This window comes from Xenopus laevis, chromosome 9_10S, assembly GCF_017654675.1.
Source record: "Xenopus laevis strain J_2021 chromosome 9_10S, Xenopus_laevis_v10.1, whole genome shotgun sequence".
Lineage (NCBI taxonomy): Eukaryota > Metazoa > Chordata > Amphibia > Anura > Pipidae > Xenopus > Xenopus laevis.
Genome location: NC_054388.1, coordinates 46737032 through 46762084, shown reverse-complemented (window position 1 = coordinate 46762084; position 25053 = coordinate 46737032). Strand labels below are relative to the sequence as shown.

The following is a 25053-nucleotide window of genomic DNA, read 5'->3' as shown; positions in this document are numbered from 1 at the left end:
ATAACCTGAGGGGCGGCACAATTCTCGGCAGCCGGCAATCCTAAGGAGCCTAAGCACAGTAAAAACTACCAGGCCAAAGGCAAGGATGCCGAAAACCGGTTAAAAACTGGCGCCAAAAGGCGCAGCGTGATGACGCCGCCGCGGGCGTCAGAAGTAACGCGCGCCCGCGAAAAGCGCGCGCCCGCAAAAAAAAACTCGCGCACGCGCGTACGCGCCGGCAAACAAACACCAAGTGAGTTAGAGTCAACAGACCTGCAATCCCCGGCCGCTAAGAGGGATCCCCAGAGCGAATGCGCTAAGGCGAACGCTAACCTGGAGCTTCAGGCGGAGAGAGGCCAACTGCGCCTGGATTCCAGCCCTAAAAAGGACCGGGTGAGCCACAAAAGAAAAAATATACCTCCTGCAGAGGACACCGCAGAGAGAAAAAGAAGACAGTTAATGCTGACGGGGGATGGCCAGGGAAAGGGCATTACAGACATATACTTGTGGCTGTGCATACCATTTGCCAGGAGACTGCCTATTATCAGGACAAATCAGAAATGTTGTTAAAAGATTTCTCTCAATAGAACTGATTAAGGATTGCTGGGATAATTCTCAGTCATTTTCTTCTCCACAAAGAGCTCATTATTCCCTCCCAGTTTGGTTATATGACCAGACACACTGGAAATATAAAATACAGAACTGGGGGACAAGATTCCTTAAATAAAATAAGTAGAGTGGTCCTGTCAAGCCCACTGGCAAGTGCACTGCTGTGGAGGATACTTGAGAAAAGAATGGTTTATAAATTCCTACAATTCTGCACTGATTCCTTCACCCCAAATCCATCGTTGTGGTGCTAAAGCTCTGTGCTTTTTTTAGAGTACCTGATCCCCTTACTCTCATTACCTCCACTCGATGCATTAACTCCTATCCCTGCAATAGCCCCAGTACTGCCGCCCCCATCTTGTTTGATATTTAAATTCCTATGCACCTATACCATCACTGCTGCAGTCCTTGTGGGAAATAATGCCAATAACACAGGAATATAAATTCTTTATTCCGCCTATTACAGGTTTCCGGCTGCAGCAATGTATCTCACCAGGAAATCCTTCACCTTGGACACATGAATGGTCTCCTTCAGGGTGGTGTCTCTGCTGTACACCTGTATCAACCCATTCTCCAGCATGGACTCAATCACCAGTACTGTGAATAGGACACCCATCTCGTCATACCTGCCGGAAACAAACAGAGAAAAATCACTAAGCCTCTGGATCTGGGGTTAGCTCTTAGGAAGTCCATGGTTTAGGCTATGCACACTATAGAGAATAAAGGAGAAGCATGACCAAAACACATTTTCTTACTTTGTATAGCGCTGTTCCAAGGAGCCATGCAAGGTGGGGTGCAGCTTCAGAATCTGCAACAAGGGACATGGAGGCACTTTACTCTTTTCTATCTATCTTTTGCGCACAAGAATGTGAGAATCCCCTTGAGACACAATGAGAGCCCCCATGAGAAAGCTCCACTGCCCCCCAGAAGACCATGGTTCACTAGCCCCCACAATACTTTGCCTATTGTGGAACTGTACACCAGCTGAAGAGCTCTGAGATCTACTGTCTCTTATGGGCATAACAAAGAGACTAGAAGTGAGTTGAGCTCTTTTCTAGAAGCTGTGCTGTAAGAAGACCTATCAGTGCACTAGGTCTTGGGTCTCACCTCCCTTTGATGGTACTGGCCACGCAAAGGGGGACCCTCCATCTGCTGCAGGGCATCTGAGAGATAGGCAAGAATCCCTCTGTCTAGGTCTCCACTCAACCAGACAGCATGTGGCACAACTGACTTCCGCCCATCTCAGGCCTGTGGGAGACAGCAAATGGGCCATGGAGTTTCCCATGAAGCAACTGTAATGTCCAATAATATTCAAGAAAGCAAATCACTAAAAATGGCAGTGTGTGTGTGTGTGGGGGATAAACTTAAGAAGGCAGACCCCAATGACACGACTGTGCCCAAAGAACTGGGCTTTTGGGTAGGGTAGGCCCAGGGTTGCAGTTACAGAGATAATAAGATAGGAAGAATAGAATATGTGAAGGGTGGGGGAGAAAATGGGCACCAAATTGGTCATTAAATAATGATAGGCATACATAGAATTCCTAATAATTGGAGAAACCCTGCATGCTCACTCAATGAAATAAGCAACCTGAAGTTTGGTTGTGCACCCAGAATGCATCTGTAAAAGGGCAGAGTCATCCAAATTGCAGAGGGTCTCAATGGTCTCCCTTCCCCAGGGGAACTCGTACTGAATCATATAGCGCTTCCCTCCCTGCTCATCCTGAAAGTCATTGCAGCGGAAACCTGATGGACTTTCCCCAAGCATCAAACCCTGATTCCCATATGTAAATATATATTGTGTTCTGGGCATACAGTAAGCAACACCCTCATGTTGTACAGTCTAAGGGAAACACTATGGCACCTCTACCCATTTGTATAAATACAATATACAGAGAAGGAATATTCTGGGCAAACAAAAGCCCTTATTCTATACATTCTATGGGAAACAATATGACACCTCCCTACATATGCATTTAGAAAATTATCTGTCATACTTAGTCATTGTCGTTTCCCAGCTGTTCTACACAAAAGCACATTATCCCCTCCCAGTTTGGTTATATGACCAGACACACTTCTAATAAAAACACAGGATTGGGGGACAGGATTCCTCAAATTAAATAAGAGGGTGAGGTTCTTTCAATCCCACTAGCAAGCAAGGAAATATTCTATTAATGGTCTGCCATGGAGGATATTTGAAAAAATGAAAAGTACATTGATTCCTACAACTCTGCACTGATTCCTTCAACCCAAATCCATCGCTGTGACCCTGAAGCACTTTCCTATTTTACAGAACCTCATCTGCCTCATAACCTCCACTCCATTCATTAACTCCTATCCCTGCAACATCCCAGCTGTTGCCAAAAGCCCCCACCCTCCTTGTTCCAAGCTTTAAAAGCCATACACACAGACCCCCTACAGCCACTGCCACAGTCCTTTTAGGAAATAATACCAATAGGTTAGATCAGGTTAGATCAGTCTATCTGACCTCTCTCCCATATAAAGAAGGAATGTTGTGGCAGACAATAAACTATACCCTCATACTGTAAGGAGGTGTGTGAGCTCCAGGCTGTGAGTTTTTCCCATGCTCTTCTTGAGTTGGGGGGGGGGATCTTTTTTCCTGCAAACTGCAGATTGTAAGGATTTCTCTCAGAAAGACACTTAGCAATGGCAGTGCAAGGCCAGAGACTGTGGGCTCATTTGAACCCATTCAGAACCAAATGATGAAGGCCCTGACACTATTATCCTAGATTAGAAAAGGAACATTTTGGAGGGGAGTATAAACAATCTTTGCATTTCCCACAATTAATTTGGATTGCCAAGAGTACTAAGCTTTAATTGCTGGGATCATAATGTTATTCAATGGAATGTCTATTTCAGGAGCATTGTCGCCCATAGTAGTGAAGACTTAACCACAGGTGATAAATCTCCACATGTGCTATTACCCCAACCAGTAAAGAATATCTATGGGCTGCTATGCTAAAATACAGCATTCAGGGTCAGTTCCTCAGGTGGTTACAAATCCTGTATAAATGGGCAAGAACCTTCCCTTTACTTAATGGTTGTAGTGGTTTGAAAGAAGACTTTGAGGTAGGAGTAGGGGTAAGACAGGGTGCTGTCATAGTCCACTCTTGTATGTGTTTGATTTGTTTCCTTTTCTAAGAGCTTTGCAGAGTAGTGGTTTGGAAGGTCCAGTGAGTCAGCCCTTTAAGTTAATAGCCTACACAGATGATGTGACTGTTGTGCTGTCTAGACCAGAGGAGGAGTCTTTGATTGTGGACCACCATCAGAAGCTACTCAGAGGCCTCATGGTTTCTGGTAAACCAAGAAAGATCAGACGCATTTTGGGTCTTAAAACAGAATTTCCAACTGAATGATTTCCCAGTGGCAGCAAAGACAGTTAAGATTGTGGGTGTAACATTCGGAAATGCAGATGATGCAAAGGTAAATTGGGATGAGAATGCGTGCCTTGCAAAGGTTCAGTGATGGAAGGCATGGAGGCTGACCTATAGTGAAATCTTTCTTCATCCCTCTGATTCTGTTATGTTTCTTGTATTTTCTTATTGCCAGAATCCATAGTGTGTTCTTCCATATTCTCTGGGAATAGACTGAACCCAGATAAAAGGGGAGTAGCTTTCCTACAGAAAAAGGAGGGTGTGTTGGGCATGGTGTGCCTGGTGGTGTTCTTCTGCACCTTATTTCTGAAATGTAATTTTTGAGGTATGGCTCAGAGGAATGATTCTCTGTGGAAAAACAGTATTAGAGGCTGGGTTTTGTCTTTATCAAAGACTGGGTATCAGATGTTAAGACTGAAGAGTGTCCAGATAAGAAGAGGTTGTGTAGGAGGTTTTCTTTTGTGTTCCCCTTGCTCTGAAATACTATACAAGCAAGTCAGACCATAATTTGCTCAGTAATTGTGACTGTACAAATAATACATTTAATATGCAAGCTTTGCCCCTTACTTTCTGCCACCACTGGAGTCGCTGACGGAGCCAGTATTCCTGCCACTGCCCTGAAGATTTGGGGGAACTGAACCAGACAAGGAAGGCCACTGTCCTCTCTCCTATTCTTAAAAAAGAAAATCAAAGTAATATAGGTGCATGTAATGCCATTGCAGAGTCCAATTACCCTCTGTTTCTGGCAAACACTTACCTGGGGTGAACTGTGCCCTTACTGCCCTCTTTTTGAACAGAGTGAAAGCATTTCCCGATCTCTGCAAGGCCAAACAGCAGCTTTTTATTGAGCAATTCCATAGAGGGGACATATTCCAGCAGGGAGCCTAATGTTTCACACAGATGGATAATACAAGCAGATCATCAAATGTGGGCATATACACTGTACATGTTGTGAATATCAGTATTCAGTAACATTGACCAGTGAGTAATAAAGCAGCAGGCCTACATCAGGCGTTAACCCACCAGGACAATATGAGATTATTTATTCACTTGTGGAGACAAGTCTCAATTTCCTGACACACTAATTATGGGCATACTCTAGGACAGTGCTGTCCAACCGGTGACACCCCCCCCCACTTGCATAGCCCTCCACGTGATAGTCTGGCTACTATGATTGCTTAGCTTGCTTAAGATTTAGTATCAGTACTGAGATTAACTGGTCCCTGCATTTTTCACAACTAAAATACTGGCTATAAACTCCTGCATTGTTCACACCTGTAATTCCTCCTGCATTATTCACGCCTGAAATCCCCCTGTACTGTGCACACCTCAGACCTAGACTGTAAAGAACCTCATTGTTCACGCCTCATACAAACTGGTGGAAGGGCACCAGCACTGTGTCGCTGGGGTTTTCTCCTGTCTCTTGCTCTATTCTGCCTGTGTGCCTAATTCCAGTGAGCACCAACCATTTCATTTTTTTGGTGTGCTAACACAATTAATGTGGACATGGTCTTAAAAGTTCTGGTGTGGTTTAAAGTAGGTGTGTTTTTAAAACAGGGAGTGGTCAACACTGACTTTCATTATCGATCCTCTACCACATAGGCCAGAAAAAGGCCGGCCCTCTGTACCACAGAAGTTGGACAGCACTGCTCTAGGATAATGGAGTCCCATTCCCTGCTGCACTAATTGCAGGTATACACTAGGATAATGTGGTTCCATTACCTACTGCACTAACTACAGGCATACACTAGGACAGTGATCCCCAACTAGTGGCTTACATATTGCTCACAATCCCTTGGATGCTGCTCCCTGTGGCATCGAAGCAGGTGCTTATTTTTGAAATAAAGGCTTGGAGGCATGTTTTGGTTGTATAAAAACCAGATGTACTGCCAAACAGAAACTCATGTAGCCTGTCAGTCCAGTCCATTACAGGAATACACTAGGATTATGGAATAGACAATGGGGTGTAATTCCGAGAACCAGGCTCTTCTGGGCCACTATGGTGTGATCACAATGGCCGTGGTGTTGAACAGACGCAGTCGACGTAGAATCGGATGAATCATGGGAATTGGTGGAAAAATGTAAACTTTGTCAAACGTCCATGGCGTTACCATTGCATCTAACACGACTGCCTGATGGTCCCGGTACCTGGAGCAGTATCTGGGGATCTGATGATTGAAGCGTGACGCCATTAAATCTATTTGTGGGTTTCCCCATCTTGCAGTGATCTGGCGAAAAACTTCCGGATGGAGGGACCATTCCCCTGGATCCAAAAAATGACGATCTGCCTCCCAGTTGAGTTGTCCGGGTATGTAGACGGCTGACAGGATGCAAGCATGGTTTTCTGCCCATCTCAGTACCCACTGAGCTTCCTGCCAAGCTGCCACACTTAGCTTGCCCCCTTGATGATTGATATAGGCAACTGCAGTGGCATTGTCGGATTGTATTTTTATTGGTCGGTGCTCGAGCAGGTGAGTCCAGTGTGATAGAGACAGGTAGATTGCCCTGATTTCGAGGACATTGATGTGTAGTTTCGTCTCTGGTGGTGTCCATTTGCCTTGGACTTTGAGATGACCGTAAACACCACCCCAACCGATGAGGTTGGCGTCTGTGGTAACATTTGGCGCGAAATTCAAACACAGGTGAACACATCCTGTGGACTCGTGGATGCGGCAGCGCTATGGCATACCTTTTTGGTAGTGGTTATTGGCAGCGCTATAGCATGCCTGAAACCAGCGGCAGAGAGTAAGACAGCGCTGCAGCATGTCTGAAAAACTACTCTGCTAGCTCGTGGGTTATTCTCTGGCTTACCATGCAGCGCTGTAGCATGCTTTAGTAAGTGAAGCCGAGATGGGTATAAAAATACCCTCTGAGTCACTGAAGTTAGTTCTGAAGACCCTAATAAAAATAAAATAAAGTAAAATAAAGTAAAATAAAATTATGTTTGGAGAGCCGAGCTCTCCCATATCCTACCTCCTGGGAGCAGGATGGCAAAAAACTAATAGGGGAGGGGCTAATGCAAGGAAGAGGAGGATCTGAGGGGCAGACCATCACTATTTCACTTCTTTAAAGCCATCCTGCCTCCTGAAGGGAAGTGTGCATTAACCCATCTGTCCCTGTGCTGCCAAAGGACTCCCGGAGAAAATAGGGTGCCATTCTGTGCCACACTTATTACAGGCATACAGTAGGACAATGGGTTTCTTTTCCATCCCACACTAATTACAGCCATACATTATGACATGGGGTGCCATTCCCTGCCACATAAATTCCAGCATACATTAGGACAATGGGATGACATTCTTGCCGCACTTATTACAGGTTTACACTAGGATAATTGGTTGCCATTCTTTGTCGCACTAATTACAGGCATACACTAGGAGGTGTCCTTACCATAAAGTAGCTCATGGCGCAGAACCCCAAGCTCCCCTGCAGGATCTTCCAGCCACGTGTCAAGCTGGTCTCTGGGGAGTTCCTTTAAATGATGAGTACATATGGCCAGGTGATGCAGAGTATCAATACCTAAAACCTGTTCCCTGTATAAAACCACTGAGTTCCACCACTGAGAAACCAAGTTGCGCTTCAGTTCTACTCCAAGAGGCCCCAGAATATGACACCTGTGCACAAGCTATGTGCGGGCCAGTGTGTCCCCAGAAAGGAAATGTCTCTACAGGCACAAATTAAAAGGAATTCCTGCCTCTGTACTTACTGCACCAAACACAGTCTCTACGGTGCTTCCCCCTAAGGTGGTGCTTTGCCAAGGTTCGAGTCACCATGGAGCCAGCAGCCACCAGTAACTGGCCAGTGTTCTCCAGAGTCAGGAGCATTGTGGGTAGTTGCTATAGAGATCCTGCCCTGCAGGTTGGACAGAAGAAAATGTTGAGTATTTAAATGTATCACATTGCACTGCTGTCAAGCCTGTCATAATGACTGAGAAAATGATTCCCCTCCCATCCAGGCACATACCCACCTAAACACCTGGAACTCATTGACATGACTAATCCACAAGAGATGAGTTTAAGCTCCATGGTCATCACACACTGTTTGTGTGGTTATATAGCAGGAGAGAGCTAGACAACGAAAGAGGCCAGGACAGGTGACTAGTCCATATGCATTAAAGGAACAGTAACTTCAAAAAATAAAAGTGTTTTAAAGTAATGAAAATATAATGCAGTGTTGCTCTGCACTGGTAAAACCAGGCATGGACTGGGAGTCAAAATAGTCCCTTTCATTCCAAATACACAGAGGCCCAAACAGACCCCTACCAGCCCACTATATGGTAACTTTCTATGGAGCCATACAACAGCCCCTCTGGCATTTGCCAGAACCCACAGATTGCCAGTCCGGGCCTGGGTAAAACTGCTGTGTTTGCTTAAGAAACACTACTATTGTTTATATAAATAAGCTGCTGTGTAGCAATGGGGGCAGCCATTCAAAGGAGAAAAGGCTCATGTTACACAGCAGATAGCAAATAAGCTCTGTCTGTCTAATGGTGTTATCTGCTATCCATTAGTTAACCTGTGCCATATAACCGTTTTTCAATTTCCGCCATTGTTACACAGCAGCTTGTTTTTATGAACTATAGGTAGTGTTTTTGCAGGGCAACACTACATGATATTTTCATTACTTTAAAATGCTTACATTTTTTGGTGTTACTGTTCCTTTAATAAAAGTGAAAATAACAACAAAGGTTATGGGCACAGACTTCTACTCTCATGACTGGCGTGCTTCAAGTGGCATTAAACCAGCACATCTGCATGCCCAGGGGGCCCCAATTAACTGTCTGCAGTTCCATTATAAGAATAGGTGGATCTGAATATACTAATATGAGCATGCCTCCTGGCTGTGAATATGTGCCAGTCATGTCCGGACTGAGAATTAAAATAGGCCCTGGCATTTCAGGTACACAGAGGCCCAATCAGCCCACATAGAGGTCCAAACAGCCCACTAAATACTGACTTTCTATGGGACCTTATAGCAGCGCCTCTGGCATTTGCCAGAACCCACAGATTGCCAGTCCCACAGATCCCCTGGTCCAGAATTTATACAGGTATGTGCCAGTTTCACAGTCACAGATACATCTGGTAATGAATATAAACAGATATGTGCCAGTCCCACAAATTAACTAGCAGTAAATATAATGGAGAATTCCTATCATACTTACCGTAATTCTCTTTTCCTGGAGTTCCTCCATGGCAGCAACTAATGGGTTAATTCCCCTATCCCGAGAATGGACAGGCTTAACAAGCAATAATTACAATCCTTTAAGAACCCACCCCAGCCTCCTGTGCGTTGTCTTTGTTTAAAGTCCTAAGGGTGGGAGAGTGTGCTGCCATGGAGGAACTCCAGGAAAAGAGAATTACGGTAAGTATGATAGGAATTCTCCATTTTCCTGGGTTCCCCATGGCAGCAACTAATGGGAAATAAAAAGCTATGGGGGGGAATAAACACATAACACCATCTGCATTATAAAAGTTTACTATTGAGTATCTAAACCAAGAACAGTTGAGGCAAAGAGAACAGCATCTTCAGTATTAACTTCCAACTTGTAATGTCTCAGGAAGGTTCTGGCTGAACGCCAACTGGCTGTCTTACAGATGATGTCAGTAGGAACCTTCTTCTCTGCTGCCCAGGATGTAGACACTGCCCTCACTGAATGCGCTGTGATACCCACAGGAATTTCCAGCTTCTGCTCAACATAGGCTCTCTTAATTACTGAAACTAGCCATCTGGCTAGTGTAGCTTTTGTAGCCGCATGACCCTTCCTTATGCCGGCTGGAATCACAAAGAGATTGTCTGATTTCCTCCAAACAGCAGATCTATCCAAATATATCTTCAAGCTTCTTACTGGATCTAGGTGGATAGAATCTGAATCATTGCCTTCAATATTTGAAAAAGCTGGTAAAACAACCTCTCTCTTGAGATGAAACTGAGAAACCACCTTAGGAAGTACTGAAGGAAGTGGTCTCAAAATAGCTCTTTCTATATCACAAATTGTGAAGGGAGGATTAGCTGCCAAGGCAAATAGATCTGACACCCTGCTAGCCGAGGCCAGAGCCACAAGGAAAACCGTCTTGAGAGTTACAAAATAGTCTGAGACTTGTTCTAAAGGTTCAAATGGAGCCTTTGCTAGCCCCTGCAACACTAAAGGCAGACGCCAAGGGGCGGACAACTTCCTATTTGGAGGTCTTAACTTTAAAACAGCCTTGAGGAATTGAATTATTAATTCATTCTTAGCCCAATGAGTATTTGTAAGGGCTGTAAGAGCAGAAATCTGCACTTTTAGTGCACTCAAGCTCAACCCTTTTTCAAATCCAGTCTGAAGAAAAGATAATATGCTGGTGACTGATGGGGAAAATGGATCCATAGATTCCTTTGCAGAGAATTGAATAAATTTCTCCTAGATACGATGATACGTAGTATTAGTAGAGGATTTCCTGGATTTTAAGAGCATAGAGACCACAGGCGGAGAAATTCCCTCTTTCAATAGTCTTGACCGTTCAATTTCCACGCCATTAAATTCAGGCTCTGAGGGTCTGGATGCAGAATGGCTCCTTGTCTTAACAGACCTATCTGAACTGGGAGTTTCAGGGGAGGACGCATTGCTAAACTTAAAAGGAGAGGAAACCATGGTCTCCTCGGCCAATATGGAATGATGGCAATAACCTTGACCTTCTCCTGACAAACCTTCTTCAATACTGCCTGTATTAAAGGAATTGGTGGAAAGACATAACCCAACTTGAAATCCCATGGTATCGATAGAGCATCCGAACCCATCGCTCTGTGGTGAGGTTTCCAGGAGTAAAAGTGGGGAACCTTGGCATTCCATGGAGAAGCCATGATGTCCACCCCTGGTTTTCCCAGTTTTGAAGTTATCCAACAAAATACTTCCTGGTCCAGTTCCCACTCGTGACGATCCGCAAATCTTCTGCTGAGCCAATTTGCTTGATAATTCTGAACTCCTGGAAGATAGACTGCTGTCAAACTCCTGACATGAGTCTCTGCCCACTGCATGATCAATGCGGTCTCCTCTAATAACTGTTGACTCCTGGTTCCTCCTTGCTTTCTTACATAGGCTACTGCCGTAGAATTGTCTATCCTCAGTTTCACATCCTTGTCCTGCAGGTGATCTTGGAAGGTCAGAAGAGCATTCCTCGCTGCTCTCAGTTCCAGAATATTGGACGAGCTTTCTATCCTGCCCGAGTTCCATCTGCCTTGTATATTGAATTGTAGATAATGCGCACCCCATCCTACCGTGCTTGCATCCGTGGTCAGCAGGCTCCAAACTGGCTCCTTGATGGGTAAACCTATCTCGAGATTGTCTGTCACGAGCCACCACTCTAACTCTTCCTTGAGTCTCCTTGGAATCCTGATCCTTTGGCTCATCGAGCAACGGTTCCAACACTGTAGGAAGTGAAACTGAATGGCTCTGGTATGCCATCGACCCCATTTCACCATCTGAAAGGTTGATGACAGAAGACCTAAAAGGCGAAGCCACTGCCTTGCTGACAAACACCCCTGTGCAAGGGCTTCCTCCACTGTTAGTTGAATCTTCACTAATTTCTCCTTGGGAAGAGAAACTAGATCTCTCTGCGTGTCTAGGTGAGCCCCCAAGTAAATTAATTGCTGAGAAGGGACTAGGTTGCTCTTTTGAAAATTCACCAGCCAGCCGAACTGCTGCAACGTCCGAAGCACTTGACCCGATATGGCCAGTAATTGCTCCTGAGAGGAAGCTAGGAGAAGCAGGTCGTCCAAGTAATGGTAGATTCTGATATTCTGTTCCCTTAAAAAAGCCACCAGTGCCACCAGAACCTTTGAAAACACTCTGGGGGAGGTCGATAGACCGAAAGGTAGACATGTGAATTGGAAATGACCCTGCAGAGTTGAGAATCTCAAAAGCCTGTGATGATGCTGGGCAATAGGGATGTGTAAATACGCATCTAGAAGATCGATGGACATCATCCAATCCCCCAAGCGTAGAGCTTGAATTATCGTTGACAAAGACTCCATCTTGAAATGTTGAGGATTTATGCAACTGTTGAGCTCCTTTAGATCCAAGATTGGTCTGTATTCTCCTGAGGCCTTTGGAATGAGAAAGAGAGGTGAATAAAAACCTTGAAATTTCTCTTCTTCTGGCACTAGTTGAATCGCCTTCTGGTAGAGGAGTTTCTGCACATAAAGATGAATAGCCTGAGCCTTTGCTGGATCTGAAGGGATAGCTGAAGGGACATAATGCGGGGTTGGAGGTCTTCGGTTGAATTCTATTGAATACCCCCTGCTTATCACCGTGCAAACCCAGTTGTCTCGAATTGTTCCAGTCCAAACCCCAGCAAATCTTTTTAATCGACCTCCTACCTTCTGGGGTTGGACTGGCGGACCTTCAGAAAAACTTGGTGTTCTTCTCTCCCCGAAAGGAAGCAGGCATTCTTCCCCTATCCGACCTAACTGAGGTTTGACCTCCTTTCCAAGCTCGAGATCTTCCATATTCTCTTCCAGGTCTATAGTTCTTCTGATCATTAGAAAACAGGTTTTCTCTAAAGGATCTTCTGTTTGAAGAAAAATAAGAACGTCTAGGTCTACTTTCCTGTGGTAAAAACATGCTTTTACCCCCCGACACCTTCTTTATAACTTCCTCAAGCTTTTGTCCAAAGAGCTTCTGTCCCGAAAAGGGAAAAATGCATAAATTATATTTAGAATTGTTGTCCGCCTGCCATGGACGGAGCCATAAGGCACGCCGAGCTGAAACCGACAAGGCAATATTTCTAGCTGAAAGTCGTATGAGGTCTAAGGAAGCCTCCGCCATGAAGTCTGATCCCAACTTGAGTTCCACCAAAGCATCTATAATCTTCTCTCGACTGACTCTACTCTTCAGAGCTTCTTCAATATTTGAAATCCAGGATCTAAAGGCCCTGGACAAAGAGGATAAGGCTATGGCTGGCTTGAGAGCCGAGCCAGAGGCCAAGTATGCCTTCTTCAAATCATTATCCATCCTTCTCTCCATTGGATCTCGAAAACTAGTGGCATCTTCTACAGGGAGCGTTGACTTCCTGGCTAACCGCGCCAAGGCTGCATCCACTACTGGTGGAGAATCCCAATCTTTTGAATCCTCTGAAGAAAATGGATAAAGTTTAGACAATCTGTTCTTAATTGACGTTTTCTTCTCCATCCTGCTCCACTCTGAGGCTATTAATTCCTTAACCTCTTCAAAGATAGGAAAATAATTATTCCTCTTGGGCTTTGACATGAACAACTTCTTGGAAGTAGAAGCTTCTTCCTTCTCCTTCTCCTCCTCACACTTCAATGCTTCCTTAATGGCTCTTACTAAAGGATCCACCATCTTGAAGTCAAATAGATGCGCAGCATCTTCCTCTGATTCTGCCTCAGACAAGACCAGATACTCATCTGTCTCCGACCCTGAATTCTCCTCACTTCCTTCTTTTTCCTGAGACCTAGTTCTAGGTCTTTTTCTTGATCTTAAGGATGAAGAAGCCTGCACAGCAGACAACATACCCTCTGAGACTGCTTTTTTAATCATGCCCAAAACATCCGAAGTCTCCTGGGAGGTTTCTCCAGCCACTTCCGTGAGGCAACTTCGACATAAATATTTATCCTTTAGAGCCCTATTAGGGCATGCTTTGCATCTGGGTCTCTCCTCTTCCCTTGTGGCTGCTGGATCCTTTGAGATCGACTGAGCTTCTTGATGAGTCCGAGATCTCTTTGAAGAGAGCCTAAAAGACAATAGTGGATGATAGTGAAAAGGAAAAAAAAAAAAAGAGAAGAATCCAAAAAAAAAAATAAATTTTTTTGTGCTCTCACCTAGAACCTGAGCGATGTGAATCATGGGCAGTGGGAGAATCCTCCATTGGAATGGGTGAATGCTCAACCCCTTTTTCAGACAAGAGCTAGACATGGTAGCCAAAAAAAAAAAAAAAAAAAAATCAACACCCAGCACTAACAACTACCATGCCAAGGAAGAGGTACCTACCAGAAGAGCATGAGAGAGAGACCAGACAGCCAAGCGTAGCCAGTGGAACCAAGAAGGACCAGCAAACATATCTGACACCTTTAGCGTCCTTTTAAACCCTTCTTTGGCGCCAGAAAACCGGAAAACCGGAAGTGACGTCACTTCCTCCTCCTGGAACGCATAGGAGCGCATTTGGAACGCAAACCGCAATATACTACTCCACTTTACCTCTAATGTCTCCCCCATACTGTCGATTGAAGGTGAGGGGTGGGGGGACCCTCTGACAGGCAGAGCGCCAAGCGGTTACCTTTGCAGAGGCTTCACATGTGTGGAAAAGGGCCAACCATGACCCAGGTGAGAGCAAAGAAAAAAAGCCTATCCAAACCAGCGGACAGAAAAAAAAAAGACAACGCACAGGAGGCTGGGGTGGGTTCTTAAAGGATTGTAATTATTGCTTGTTAAGCCTGTCCATTCTCGGGATAGGGGAATTAACCCATTAGTTGCTGCCATGGGGAACCCAGGAAATACAGATATGTGCCAGTCACAGATCCCCCTATAAGGGCTATACACAGATATGTGCCAGTCCCACAGAGCTCCCTTGCAGGGAATACGTCCAGGTATGTGCCAGTCTCACAGATCCTCTGGCAAGGGCTGGATTTACATAGAGGTCACCCCTAGGCCCATTGCCAGGGAATATATACAGATTTGTGTCGGTGTCACAGCGTGGCCTTCCCTGGTACTACTACCCTCAGTAAACCGATCTTTTCTACACAATTCACTAACCTTATAACATGTGCAGCCATAGTGGGAGGAGCCATGCATTCCAAGCCTCAACATGAGTACGAATCAGCCAATCGTATCAGGAGACATCGGACCATGTGGTTTCGCTAGACTTATGGTGGCCATGAGGAGAATCCTGATCACTGCTGTACATTAAAGAGCAAGAACAGACGCTAAGTAGAAAGCTAGAGCACGGGGTAGCTGTAAGAGCACATCTGGGGAAGCTAACGAATATCCTGCTCACTTGAAGGGAACTGACAAAAGGTCAGAGAGGGCAGAAACCCACATGTGCCAACTATTATTTTATGGGATGCTGGGCATATATAGCCAATATGTAGCTCCCTAACTACAGCTCCCTGCATCCTATGCAAGCCTACAGCTGGTATATGAGCATATTGTGGTATCCCTGCACTGCCTGCGGGCTTGCCTCTCTGTCCCAAGAGATGGGGTATTTAATATTGGTAGCGACTAGTTCCTATCCGTCCCTCTAGTGGAGGAAATAGACGATTCACATGGCAGTGAGCTGGTTTCTATCCTGAGAAAGGACCTAATGCCTCTAGTGGTGAGGTACCAGGTAAGGATAGGAATTAGTCCAGTCCAGACATGTCCAATGTGCGGCCCGTTTTCAAATTTACACTGGCCCTCAGCGTCCATCATGAAATGAATAATAATGAGGCCCCGCAGCACAGTGTGATCAGGAATACCATAGCAGTAATATTTGCAGGCCTGGATTTGCAGCAAGGCCGCATAGGCCCGGGCCTAGGGCGGCATCAATTAAGGGGCGGTATGCCGCCCAAGCAGTTTTTTGTCGGAGCACTAGCGCCGATTGGCTAGTGCTCCGAAACCAAGCTAAGAGGAGGCGCATGTGCGCTATCTTGAGAGAAGGAAGGGGTGACGGAGGACGCCGCCCTCTTAGTGGATGTGCATGCGCGCTATCTAGAGAGTGAGAGGGGGCGACGGAGGACGCTGGCCTCTGGGCGCCCTCAGGGCAAATCCGGCAATGAATATTTGGGCACATTAGTGAAATGATCTGCCACTTGGTCTATACTGCTGCCTGTGTGCTGAAGGTGTTAGCAATAGACACGTACTGGAACGTAGTGACGCGGCAATCTCACATACTTCTTTAGGGCTGAAGGTGTCAATACAGTAAACTAAAGAAGTAAGGCGTCACTATGTTCCAGTATGTGTCTAGTACTAACACCTTCAGCACACAGGCAGCAGTATAGACCACGTGGCAGATCATTTCACTAATGTACCTTAATATTACTGCTACACGATTCCTGTTATTTAATTTTAATAGTTCAAAGAATGAACGGTCGCCATTGGAAATCACGGGGCCCCGTACAACAAAATTTTCAGGGCCCCACCCCATATCCTGTCCACTCCACACTACAGTTAAAAGACCACATCAGCGCTAAAAAAGGTAACCCCCCCCACACAAAGCTACTGATGGTCAGGCCCCCTTATAAGTTAAAAAAAAAACTGTGGTGGCAGGGGCCCCCATAAAAAAAATTTGGTGGTCAGGGCCCCACTACAAGTTAAAAAAAATTGGCGCCAGGGCCCCCCATAAGTTTTTTTTAAAAAAAACATTGGTGATCAGGGGCCTCCCTGCAAGTAAAAAAAAATTGATGGGCTGGGCCCCCTCCCACAAGTTATAAAAAGCCATTGGTGATCAGGCCCCCCCCCTACAAGTAAAAAAAATAAAGTAAAAAAATTGGCCAGATCCCTCCAAATTTTTTAAAAAATTGCTTGCCAGGGTTTTGTGTCTAAGGGAGGGCCTTGGGCCATGCTTCACTTACTTGATTGGCTGGGCCCACCTGTCTTCAGTATGCTGCTAGCTGCACAAAAAACGACAATGAAGCTCTGTGTAAGGAGGCTTTTCTCCTATTAAGATTTCCTGTACCCTTGTGCTCCTTTATAAGTCCCGGTGAAGCTGTACAGGATTGGATAAGAGGATCCAATCCCAAAGCAGATTTACCGGGACTTATTCTTAAAGGACCAATGAGAGTACAGGAAATCTTAATAGGAGAAAAGCTTCCGTGCACAAAGCTTCACTGTCCTATTTTTCCAGCACTGTGGACATCACTGCGATGTTGCTCTGCCACTTTTGTGGCACACCACATAGCTCCGCCGCTTTTGCATCACAGACCGCCCCCTTTTGGTGCCCGCCCCCCCACTGGCCGGTAATATTTTTCAGTAAAGGTGGCAACCCCAGCTGTTACTGACCTACAAATCCCAGCATCCCTTATCAGACCTGCAGCCTGTAGTCTTCTAACTGTTACCGACCTACAAATCCCAGCATCCCTTGTCAGATCTGCAGCCTGTACTAGTCCTTTAACTGTGATATCATGATGTGATGCATTTCAGCAGAGACTGGGCCTCATATTATAATAGAGGGAAGACTGGATGGTGCTAATACAGGGAAATGCTGCAACCTGTTTAATTTTATTTCATTTAACCCTTTGCCTGCCAAGCACGTACACCGTACGTTCTGGCAGGCAAGGGCTTTAACTGCCAAGCACGTACATTGTACGTGCTTGCAGTTTTACATGCTGTACTCTGCATCAGCGGCTTTAGCCGCCTCTGCAGAGGTTTAGCAGCATTGACAGCCCCCTGGGCAACGAGGCTGGGGGGCTGTCATGTCGGTCCTGCGACTGGATTGTCGCAGGGCCGACCTAAAAGAGGCAGACACAGCAAATCGCGTGTCTGCCTTGCTGCTCTGCTTCCTCCTGCTCACCTCGTGTTCCAGCGACGCCCACACACTTCCTGCTTGCTGTAACTCTGCAGATCTCTCTTCTCCAGCTCTTAGATCAGCCAAAAACGGTAAGTGCCCTTTATTTTACACACTTGCATACACCTACCTACCTTATACACACATACACACATATTTTAGTAGTAAAAAAAAAAAAAAAAAAAAAACGTTTTTTTTAATTTTTCATTTTCCACTTATATGCACTTATATGCATTTATATACACTTATATGGACTTATATACACACTTATACACACTTATACACTGTCACACAATTCTTGGAAGTGTACACACATGTATACACATTTTATTTTTTTTTACTTTTTCATTTCACCAATTTGTGTTTTTTTTACCCATAAAAACTGTTTATTTCAGCAGCGTGACTATTGGATAATCGATTTCGGCCACTAATTATGCTGTCGGTGCAGTTATTTTGTTATTTCATTGATTTGCACAATTTTTGTGGTTTTATTGCAATTTTATCCCTGGATTATTGTTCCTTATGTATCTTTAGTATAGTTTTGCTGTTTGGTGCTTTGGTATATTATTTTACTTAGATTGATCCGTCAGAATATATGCTTTCCAAAAATATATGGTTTTCTGGGGTCTTTTTACAGTTTGGGGGTCTTACGGCACATAACGCACAGTTGGGGTTCTCTTTTCAGCAGCTTAGTTGGCCAGTGTGAAAATTCATATGCACATTTTTCATTTGCGGCCGTACACACCATATACTTTGGTAAATCTATACATATTGGGCATCAAACTATTCAGTAGACCTCTGATGTCCATATTTGGGGTGATTTTTCTTTGTACGTAAAACATTGTGTGAGATAAATGTGGCATACTTCAACATTTTTAGGCGATTTTCAGAAATGTAAAAATCTCTATGTTTATAAAAGTTTTGCAGTTTGGTACTTTGCTGTAGAAAGATGTCTTTATCTTGGTTGTTTTCGTCAGAATGTGTACTTTCCAAAAACATATGGTTTTGGGGGGTCTTTGCTGTTAGGAGGGTCTTGAGGCACATAATATGAAGTCAATGGTCTATGTTTACAGAAGGCGAATCGGCAGCAGAGAAAACTCATATTCACTATTTACATTTGGGGTCCGCACATGCCAGCTGCCTTGGTATATCAATGCATATTGGGCATAAAACTGTTCAGTAGACCCTTGGCATCAGTATTTATGGTGTTTTACAATTGTATGTAAGAAGTTGGGTGAGATAAATGCGGCCAATTGCAATATTTTTAGGCGATTTTCAGAAATGTAAAAACCGTTGCTTTTATCGCCAAATTTAGGAAAGGCTTGCGACTTGGTACTTTGGAGTACAAAGACATGCATACCCAATTTGGATTCGCGGGAATGTGTAATTTCCAAAAATATATGGTTTTCTGGGGCGAACATACTTTTTTCTACCTTTGCCCCCCCCCAAAACTATGTAAATGTGTTGATTTTGCAGTACCTGAAATGACAGACCATATGGGGGTCTTCCTTTTGGGGCCCTATATGCCACGTGCTTGGGTACACCTATACATATTGGGCATCAAACTGTTCAGAGGACCCTAGGCTTTCATATTTGGGGTGATATCTCTTGATACCTAAAAGTATGTGGCTTATACGATGCTGCAGGGTAGAAATTTTGAGGTGATTTTTGGAAATGTCGCCAAAATCATCAAATTTAGGAATGGTTTGCGGCTTGGTACTTTGGAGTACAAAGACATCCATACCCAATTTAGATTCGTCGGAATGTGTACTTTCCGAAAATATATGGTTTTCTGGGTTGAAATTACTTTTTTCTGCCTTTGCCCCCCCCAAAACGATGTAAATGTGTTGATTTTGCAGTATCTGAATTGACAGACCATATGGGGGTCTTCCTTTTGGGGCCCCTATATGCCACGTGCTTGGGTACACCTATACATATTGGGCATCAAACTGTTCAGAGGACCCTAGGCTTTCATATTTGGGGTGATTTATCTTGATACCTAAAAGTATGTGGGAAATATGATGCTGCAGGTTGGAAATTTTGAGGTGATTTTTGGAAATGTCACCAAAATCCCCAAATTTAGGAATGATTTGCGGCATTGTACTTTGGAGTACAAAGACATGCATACCCAATTTAGATTCGTGGGAATGTGTACTTTCCGAAAATATATGGTTTTCTTGGGTGAACTTACTTTTTTCTACTTTTGCCCCCCCCCCAAAACAAGGTAAATGTGTTGATTTTGCAGTACCTGAAATGACAGACCATATGGGGGGGGGTCTTCATTTTAGGGCCCCTATATGTCACGTGTTTGGGTACACCTATACATGTTTGGCATAAAACTGTTCAGAGGACCCTAGGCTTTCATATTTGGGGTGATTTGTCTTGATACCTAAAAGTATGTGGGTAATACGATGCTGCAGGGTGGAAATTTTGAGGTGATTTTTGGAAATGTCACCAAAATCACCACATTTAGGAATGGTTTGTGGCTTGGTACTTTGGAGTAGAAAGACATGCATACCCAAATTGGATTCAGGGGAATGTGTACTTTACGAAAATATATGGTTTTCTGGGGTGAACTTACTTTTTTCTACCTTTGTCCCCCCCCCCCAAACAATGTAAATGTGTTGATTTTGCAGTATCTGAAATGACAGACCAAATGGGGGTCTTCCTTTTGGGGCCCCTGTCTGCCACGTGCTTGGGTACACCTATACATATTGGGCATCAAACTGTTCAGAGGACCCTAGGCTTTCATATTTGGGGTGATATCTCTTGATACCTAAAAGTATGTGGGTAATACGATGCTGCAGGGTAGAAATTTTGAGGTGATTTTTGGAAGTATCACCAAAATCTCCAAATTTAGGAATGATTTGTGGCTTGGTACTTTGGAGTACAAACACATGCATACCCAATTTAGATTCATGGGAATGTGTACTTTCCGAAAATATATGGTTATCTGGGGTGAACCCACTTTTTCCTACTTTTGACCCCCCCAAAACGATGTAAATGTGTTGATTTTGCAGTACCTGAAATGACAGACCATATGGGGGCCTTCCTTTTGGGGCCCCTGTATGCCACGTGCTTGGGTACACCTATACATATTGGGCATCAAACTGTTCAGAGGACCCTAGGCTTTCATATTTGGGGTGATATCTCTTGATACCTAAAAGTATGTGGGTAATACGTTGCTGCAGGGTAGAAATTTTGAGGTGATTTTTGGAAATATCACCAAAATCACCAAATTTAGGAATGGTTTGCAGCTTTGTACTTTGGCGTAGAAAGACATGCATACCCAATTTAGATTCGTGGGAATGTGTACTTTCCAAAAATATATGGTTTTCTGGGGTGAACTTGCTTTTTTCTACTTTTGACCCCCCCCAAAACGATGTAAATGTGTTGATTTTGCAGTACCTGAAATGACAGACCATATGGGGGCCTTCCTTTTGGGGCCCCTGTATGCCACGTGCTTGGGTACACCTATACATATTGGGCATCAAACTGTTCAGAGGACCCTAGGCTTTCATATTTGGGGTGATATCTCTTGATACCTAAAAGTATGTGGGTAATACGATGCTGCAGGGTAGAAATTTTGAGGTGATTTTTGGAAGTATCACCAAAATCACCAAATTTAGGAATGATTTGTGGCTTGGTACTTTGGAGTACAAACACATGCATACCCAATTTAGATTCATGGGAATGTGTACTTTCCGAAAATATATGGTTATCTGGGGTGAACCCACTTTTTCCTACTTTTGACCCCCCCAAAACGATGTAAATGTGTTGATTTTGCAGTACCTGAAATGACAGACCATATGGGGGCCTTCCTTTTGGGGCCCCTGTATGCCACGTGCTTGGGTACACCTATACATATTGGGCATCAAACTGTTCAGAGGACCCTAGGCTTTCATATTTGGGGTGATATCTCTTGATACCTAAAAGTATGTGGGTAATACGATGCTGCAGGGTAGAAATTTTGAGGTGATTTTTGGAAATATCACCAAAATCACCAAATTTAGGAATGGTTTGCAGCTTTGTACTTTGGCGTAAAAAGACATGCATACCCAATTTAGATTCGTGGGAATGTGTACTTTCCAAAAATATATGGTTTGCTGGGGTGAACTTGCTTTTTTCTACTTTTGACCCCCCCAAAACGATGTAAATGTGTTGCTTTTGCTGTACCTGAAATGACAGACCATATGGGGGTCTTCCTTTTGGGGCCCCTGTATGCCACATGCTTGGGTACACCTATACATATTGGGCATCAAACTGTTCAGAGGACCCTAGGCTTTCATATTTGGGGTGATTTTGCTTGATACCTAAAAGTATGTGGGTAATACGATGCTGCAGGGTAGAAATTTTGAGGTGATTTTTGGAAGTATCACCAAAATCACCAAATTTAGGAATGATTTGCGGCTTGGTACTTTGGAGTACAAACACATGCATACCCAATTTAGATTCATGGGAATGTGTACTTTCCGAAAATATATGGTTTTCTGGGGTGAACCCACTTTTTTCTACTTTTGACCCCCCCAAAACGATGTAAATGTGTTGATTTTGCAGTACCTGAAATGACAGACCATATGGGGGTCTTCCTTTTGGGGCCCCTGTCTGCCACGTGCTTGGGTACACCTATACATATTGGGCATCAAACTGTTCAGAGGACCCTAGGCTTTCATATTTGGGGTGATTTTGCTTGATACCTAAAAGTATGTGGGTAATACGATGCTGCAGGGTAGAAATTTTGAGGTGATTTTTGGAAATGTCGCCAAAATCACCAAATTTAGGAATCGTTTGCGGCTTGGTACTTTGTAGTACAAAGACATGCATACCCAATTTAGATTCGTGGGAATGTGTACTTTCCGAAAATATATGGTTTTCTGGGATGAACTTATTTTTTTTACTTTTACCCCACCCCAAAACGATGCAAATGTGCTGATTTTGCAGTATCTGGAATTACAGAACTGATAGCTCAAATGAGGTGTCTACAGTTTAGGGCCCCTATATGTCACGTGCTTGGGTACACCTATACATATTGGGCATCAAACTGTTCAGTGGATCCCAGGCTTTCATATTTGGGGTGTTTTACATTGATACCTAATGATGTGTGGGAGATACGATTCTGTAGATTGGAAGCTTTGAGGTCATTTTTCAAAAAATTCACCAATTTCTATAAAACATTATAACTTTAGGAAACAATTGCAACTTGGGAGTTTGGAGTACAACGATATGTTTACCCATTTTTGATTCACCAGAATCTGTTCTTTCTAATAATGGGTAGTTTTCTAGGGTAAACCTACTGTTAGTGGAATGTTTGGCCTTGAAATCAGAAGTATGCCGTTTGGGGAGCGGTGCTTTGGACATTTGCTAGTGTACTGCTTTTAGATTTTGATCTATACAAGTGAGAAATCTCCATAAAACTATATATATTTGGTATTGCCGCATTCAGGAGACACAGACCTTTCCAAATCAGCTGTTTTCTCATACATAAAGTAAATAATGTTTCTGATATATGTGATTGTTCTTTGTGAAACATGATTTTTTTCATTTTATTGGACACTTAGAAGCCTATATTTTTTTACAGAAGTAGAATTACACCAAAATTCTTGCATATTTTGAAAGTTCAGGTTGTCCTGAAAAAAACAATATATTGTTTTCCTGGGTAAACTAAAAGACCGCCCCAGGAAGGGGCCTAAAAGTGAAAGAGTGCAAAATATCTAAAAACTGCTTGGCAGTAGATGTTCGCATCTAGGACAAAACGGCTGGCAGGGAAAGGGTTAAAGGGGAACTTTGCTTTAATGCTGTTGATGCAAAAGGAAAAACTGATGCTAAATTTGTTTTTTTGCCAATGGATATCAGATTTCAGAATTTATGGTCAGAATAAAAATCCTAGCATCCCTTTGCTACTCGCAAAAACCTGCGGTACCTTGCGGGTTGAGGGGAGAAGTTCTGGGTGCGGGTAAAGACGCTGGTCGGCGGTTCTGCGGGTCGGGCCGCGGGTCTTCTCAATAACGATATTTACTCCTTTTTTCTGGCCACGGCTACTTCTGATGATGTCACTTCTGGTTTACAATGACAGCACTTCCTGTTTTACTGATCATGTCTACTTCCGATGATGTCACGTCTGGTTTACAATGACAGCACTTCCTGATTCTTGATGGTCAGTGGGTCGCGGATAAGGTACTTGCGGGCAGGGTCGGGTAGTGGTTAAGAATGCCAGTTGCAGATTGCAGGTTGCGGGTACAGGTCCCAAAAAATGGACCCGCGCAGGACTAAATTTAGCCTGTAGTACAAATCCCAGCATCCCTTGTCAGACCTGCAGCACAAATCCCAGCATCCCTTGTCAGACCTGCAGCCTGTTGTACAAATCCCAGCATCCCTTGTCAGACCTGCAGCACAAATCCCAGCATCCCTTGTCAGACCTGCAGCACAAATCCCAGCATCCCGTGTCAGACCTGCAGCCCAAATCCCAGCATCCCTTGTCAGACCTGCAGCCTGTAGTACAAATCCCAGCATCCCTTGTCAGACCTGCAGCACAAATCCCAGCATCCCTTGTCAGACCTGCAGCCTTCAGTCTTCTGTTACTGACCTACAAATCCCAGCATCCCTTGTCAGACCTGCAGTCTGTAGTACAAATCCCAGCATCCCTAGTCAGATCTGCAGCCTTTAATACAAATCCCAGCATCCCTCGTCAGACCTGTATCCTATAGTACAAATCCCAGCATCCCTTGTCAGACCTGCAGTCTGTAGTCTTCTAGCTGTTACTGACCTACAAATCCCAGCATCCCTTGTCAGACCTGCAGCACAAATCCCAGCATCCCTTGTCAGACCTGTATCCTATAGTACAAATCCCAGCATCCCTTGTCAGACCTGCAGCCTGTACTAGTCCTTTAACTGTGATATCATGATGTTGAGAGGCTGCATTTCAGTAGGGACTGGGCCTAATATAATAGGGAAGAATGGATGGTGGCAATACAGGGAAATGCTGCAACCAGTTTAATTTCATTTAAAGGGGAACATAGCTTTAATGCTGTTTATGCAAAAGTAAAAACTGATGCCAAATTTTGTTTTTAGCCAATGGATATCAGATTTCAGAATTTATGGTCAGAATAAAAAAAAAAAACGATAAGTTAAATATACAAGTTTTTGGTGCAATGGGAGAATTAGTTGAGGGGGTGAATACTTATATAAAGCAGCAAATCCTGATATGTATAGCAGAAAGGGCTGGTGCATGTGAGCTCACAATCTATTCTCCGTGTCCCTACCCAGTGAAATTTCCGAACATACCATTTTCGAAAGCGATTTTCCAAGTGATTTCACAGCAATTGTTAGAGATATTCCATCTGATTTTTGGCATTTGGAAAATACATCTTCCTTTGAATATATTCTTTATAACCCAACAGCTCTTTAAGAGCTAAAAAGAACTTTGGCACAATGACATTCTGTGCCCCCTGGAGGAAGGTAAGGCAACTGCTACAGTTTGAATTTAGGGTTTTGCAGTATAGAGAACAGAAAAGTATAGAATGTAATAGAATCTCTTCTTCAGCCACAGTGCATGGTTGCTAGGGTAATCTGGATCCTGCCAACCAGACTGCTGAAATTGCAAACAG

At 44.0% G+C, this 25053-nt stretch overlaps 1 protein-coding gene across 2 annotated transcripts; it reads right to left on the bottom strand.

Moving 5' to 3' along the window:
- Positions 1–1017: 1017 nt before the first annotated feature.
- Positions 1018–23420, bottom strand: LOC108702233 (DNA polymerase subunit gamma-2, mitochondrial). Of its 2 annotated transcripts, none has more exons than XM_041578523.1 (4): positions 23370–23420; positions 14722–14864; positions 1341–1393; positions 1018–1211 (listed from the first exon to the last, which is right to left on the bottom strand). In XM_041578523.1, exons 2-4 carry the CDS (start codon positions 14773–14775, stop codon positions 1046–1048), a joined length of 273 nt encoding a protein of 90 aa, XP_041434457.1. In that variant the 5' UTR covers positions 14776–14864; positions 23370–23420; the 3' UTR covers positions 1018–1045. The 2 variants fall into 2 exon arrangements, with proteins under 2 accessions (XP_041434457.1, XP_041434456.1); XM_041578522.1 differs by lacking the exon at positions 23370–23420 and adding an exon at positions 16518–16898.
- Between the last annotated feature and the right edge of the window lie 1633 nt (positions 23421–25053).